At 37.8% G+C, this 4,797-nt stretch overlaps 1 protein-coding gene across 1 annotated transcript; it reads right to left on the bottom strand.

Annotated features, from left to right (window-relative positions):
- Window positions 1-852: 852 nt before the first annotated feature.
- Window positions 853-1,667, bottom strand: LOC121983301 (transport inhibitor response 1-like protein). Its single transcript, XM_042536240.1, has 2 exons — window positions 1,517-1,667; window positions 853-1,387 (listed from the first exon to the last, which is right to left on the bottom strand). Exons 1-2 carry the CDS (start codon window positions 1,639-1,641, stop codon window positions 1,258-1,260), a joined length of 255 nt encoding a protein of 84 aa, XP_042392174.1. The 5' UTR covers window positions 1,642-1,667; the 3' UTR covers window positions 853-1,257.
- Between the last annotated feature and the right edge of the window lie 3,130 nt (window positions 1,668-4,797).

The following is a 4,797-nucleotide window of genomic DNA, read 5'->3' as shown; positions in this document are numbered from 1 at the left end:
AGGAGAAAATAAGTGTAATGAATAAAGAATTGTTTACTTACATTGCAGACACTTATTGGGCATGCTTTAAGCTTCATAGAAGCTTTGAGACTAAAAGAGATCAATGGTTTCTTCACATGCTGAAAAAATAAAGATGCAAGAAATTTTCTATCATAGGAAACATACAGATTACAGACAAGATGAGTATTTTGTCCACAACATAAAGGACAAACATGGATAGTAATAAACAAATTTGTATACTTTGCTGCTTATACAACAGAAATAACAATAAGATGCCAAATTAGTTCCAAATAGTTGAAGTCGGCTACAAAAATTTTTCCTCCCCTTGGCGAGCAACATGGAGGAATGTAATGATAGGATGAAATAGCAAAGTAAGCATGAAATCTAATCATAATATATGAAAGACAATGCAAGTTAAGGGAATCTATGCTAACCTAAACTATGATTGTAAGAAAATTAAAAGCAAAATAAAGTAAAGCATGAATGAAACCTATACTAATCTAATCTAATTGGATCCAAACAAAAACAAGAACTTAAAACAATTGAAAGGGACAAGACATGCAAGAATTAAACTAACCTAATTGCAACAAATGAAAAAAATACAAGTGATTGGGGAAATTCATCGAACACCTAATATGCATCTACCAATTCAAACCTAAAACATGCAATTTTAAACATGGGGAGCAAATCTCATTACAAGCATTTAATCAATTACATGTTAACTCAAAGAAAGACAACCAACAACCGTCAACAGGCATAACCATAATGAAGTGATTGACCCAACACATTGGAGATGGATGATGACGGTTGCAAGGGAGGTTCGGATGTAGTTGCTGTCCGGAATTCACTCAATTCACGGAAATAGGTACATATATATAAACTAGATTGAGAGGTAAAAACTCTCAAACCACATTACAAATCATACACGATAACCAGGAGTTTATCCTCTACAGTTGAGGTAAACTTCTTGATCGTAGTTTTGGATTCTTACAAATCATGTAAACATTATTGCTGAATTGCTTTACTGCCTGCCCATCACATTATCCTAACATTCCAGGCATGCTCCCTTGTCTCGTCCAGCTTCATATCCCATTCGACTTCTTGTCCCGGCCGTCTTCATGTCCCGGTTAGTAGTATAAGCCTCGATCATCCTGATCAACCCTTCATGTCCCAGTCAACCCTCCTTATGCCAGGCTGCCCCTCATGTCTCAATATTTGAAGTTACACACAATGCTCGAGCGGCCATTGTGAATTCACTCAATTCACGCACTCAAACGAAAGCGACTCCAAAGAGGTGGTTGTCTCGGGGAACCTCGAGATCCAGTCGACGAGCTCCTCGTCCTCGTCCTCCACATCGTTCTTGATTAGATCCAAGACCCTCATATTCCTGCAAGCAGATCGAAACAATCAATCGAAGGAATTTTGATCCAATTAAGGAATTTTAGGGGTAGATGAGAGAAGTTAGATCTTGAAGTTTCAGATCTGCTCAATGAGGGAATGTGTCAAAGAGGATAACCTGTAGAGCTTAGCGATGATGGTGAGACCAGGGGTGCTGAACCCATCGCAGCATATGAGCATGAGATCACGGAAGGAGGGGAAGGAGCGAGCGAGGAGGGTGAGGTCTGTGTTGGAGACAGTCATCCGCTTGAGGCAAACATGCTCAAGCCAAGGGCTGCCAGTGTAGAAAATATGTTCTAAATACATGATAGACGAATTAATTAAATGCGGTAAAAATTTACAGTGATTTCCCGCAGATCCATAATTGACAATGACGAAATTCGCTGTCGGAAGAGCGATCACAGAATCGGAAAGCCCTCCGTAATTCCACAAACCAAATCCCGCCGCCTTGGATGTTCTCCTCTTACTCTCGTCGCACACTCACAATTTCACACACCCTGAGCCTTGGACGGACCCCCTTTATATAGGGAAATATACTAGGGGCATAATGGACTTTTCCATTATGAGTAGTGGGGAACATGACCACATTCCCCACTATCCTCATTTCTAACATCTCCCACTCGTCCAAGGTAAGTCACTAAGACTAGTTCATTCAGGTAAGTCACAAAAACTTAATAAGTCACATAGACTATTAGAGAGTTTGGTCACATAGACCATATGAGAACATCCAATCCATACTTAGAGAAAATGGTTCGTGCGACAGCAAGCACACTGAGCGATAGTTGCTAAGAAGATTGTTACACCTTGACTTAGCCACTCGTTGAGCAATCAATGCTAATAAAGTTGTTACACTTTGCTTAACTGCTCAAATAAATTAGAGACACACTCTTCATGGCACTTAGCCACTTTCCTGGTGGCACACAGCCTTTATCCAGAATCCATCCAATCTTCAAGTGACACACAACCATTATCTTGAAGATATCCATGTCTTGCTATTTACCCAGATTAAATAATTTTCATTTACATCGATATGAACATCTCTAATCCCTTATAATGACCATTATGTCATAAGCATGTTCCATATCCAATATTCACATTCATTTCCGTACATAACAGAAATGGGTCGACCAGTGAATAACAACAACAAAAGATGTAAATATATTTAATCTTCCTTTTTAGTTAGAATCAATTCATTTTAATCAATCGCTTTCCTAGTTATGCTCCATAGACCGAATCATCCATAGCCATAGGATACATGCTAAAGTAGCAGACACTGATTAAAACTTCAAGTAGACAGCTAAATAGTCACTAAGGCAAAAAATTGAGATTAACATTTAATCTCAAAGGTCTCACATAGTAGAGAAACAGGGATTCTTTCTCCTACTACCTTTATTGTCGCAATAGCACATGTGGTATGAATCACATGCTACGATGTTATTCTCTTTACTAAAAAGAGCGCATGTTGTCTTCAAATTTAACATCGTACAGATTTTGATCTAGACATACTTAACGTCTAATCCGGAATTCAACATATGAATTCTAATCTGGCCTTCAACAGGTTCAGTAAATGGTAGGTTTATTTACTTAGATCATTATTTACACAAATGATCTCATCTTGATACAATTATCAAGGCGACCTCAACTTATGAATCTGTCTCTAATTTTATAATTTCAGCTACGTAAGCTGTTTCATAAGTAACGGTCTTACCCCTAATTGTACTTAACAAACAGAGATGATTGTCCATGTGAGTAGACCAATCTCCACCTGCCAACATGCTCACCGAGATCTTATATGAATGTAACAAATACAACATATACACTGAATAAATTATGGCAAATTACACAAACATAACACAAAGTTTGATTGTTATTTCAATATTGTTACATTCTACGAAGTCCCAAAGACTTTACATGTTCTTTAAATGACTCTTTAGTCATTGGCTTAGTAAAAGGATCTGCAAGTATAACACGTGTAGGGACATACTCAAGAATGACTTTTCTTTTAGCCACAATATCCCTTACAAAATTATATTTAATTTCTATATGCTTGCCTTTGCTATGATATTTGGGATCCTTGGAAAAAGCTATTGCAGCTTGACTGTCACACTATCTTCCACTATCCTCAGTATTTTTAGATGCTTGAAACCTTCTCAACCAGATCCTTCTTGCATAGCCACTACGCACACATATTCAGCTTCCATAATCGACAAAGCTACACAAGCTTGTTTCTTGCTATTCCAGGAGATGGCGCCACCATTCAGCAAGAATGCATAGCTATATGTGGATTTTCTATCATCCGGTCTCCACCTAATCTGCGTCTAATAACCTTTCAGACTCATTTCGATCCTTGAAACAGAGACAATAATCTGTCGCCTTCAGATATCTGAATATCCTTCCAGTGTCTCGGTCCTGGTTTTGACTGGAAGCGACTGACCAAGCCCACAACATAGCTGATATCGGGACGTGTACACAACATAGTGTACATCAAACTACCAATAGCACTGGCATATGATTTTTTATTCATCTCAGCTATTTCTTCTGGAGTTTTAGGACACATACTCTTGCTCAACACAGTACCTTTCACAATAGGTGTATGTTCTATGTTGCAATTAGACATGCTGAAATGATGTAGCATCTTATTAATATAAGACTCTTGTGACAGACCCAAAAGTCTTTTAGGACGATCTCTTATGATCTTCACCCCTAAGATGTATTCAGCTTCTCCTATATCTGTTGTATCAAATTGTAATGACAGTCACTTCTTGACTTCATTCACATATCCTATGTCATTTCCAACTATCAGCATATCATCAACATATAATGATAAAATGACATACTTTCCTTTTTCCTGTTTTAGGAAAACACAATGATCCTCATTGATCATCTCAAAACCATAAGATAAAACGACTTCGTTAAATCTTATGTTCCATTGTCTTGACGCTTGCTTTAGCCCATATATAGACTTTCTAAGTCTACATACTTTTTGCTCTTGGCCTTCAGCAATGAAACCTTCTGGTTGAACCATATAGATTTCTTCGTTAAGATCACCATTAAAGAAAGCGGTTTTTACATCCATTTGATGTAATTCTAAGTCATAATGTGCCACAAAGGCCAAAATAACTCTTATTAATACAAATTTCACTACGGGAGAAAATGTCTCTTCAAAGTCAATACCCTCCATTTGGGTATATCCTTTTGCAACTAAACGAGCTTTGTATCTGTTAATCGATCCATCTGCTTTCCTCTTTATTTTGAGAATCCATTTATTCCCAATAGCCCTTCGGCTCAGAGGAAGATCGACTAAGTCCCAAACATGATTTTGAATCATGGACTCCATCTCTTCAACCATTGCAGCTTTCCATTTTTCTCTAACTCTACATCCCAATGCTTCCTCAATGG

This window comes from Zingiber officinale, chromosome 5A (genome assembly GCF_018446385.1).
Source record: "Zingiber officinale cultivar Zhangliang chromosome 5A, Zo_v1.1, whole genome shotgun sequence".
Taxonomy (NCBI): Eukaryota; Viridiplantae; Streptophyta; class Magnoliopsida; order Zingiberales; family Zingiberaceae; genus Zingiber; species Zingiber officinale.
This window is presented reverse-complemented; position numbering and strand designations above follow the sequence as displayed.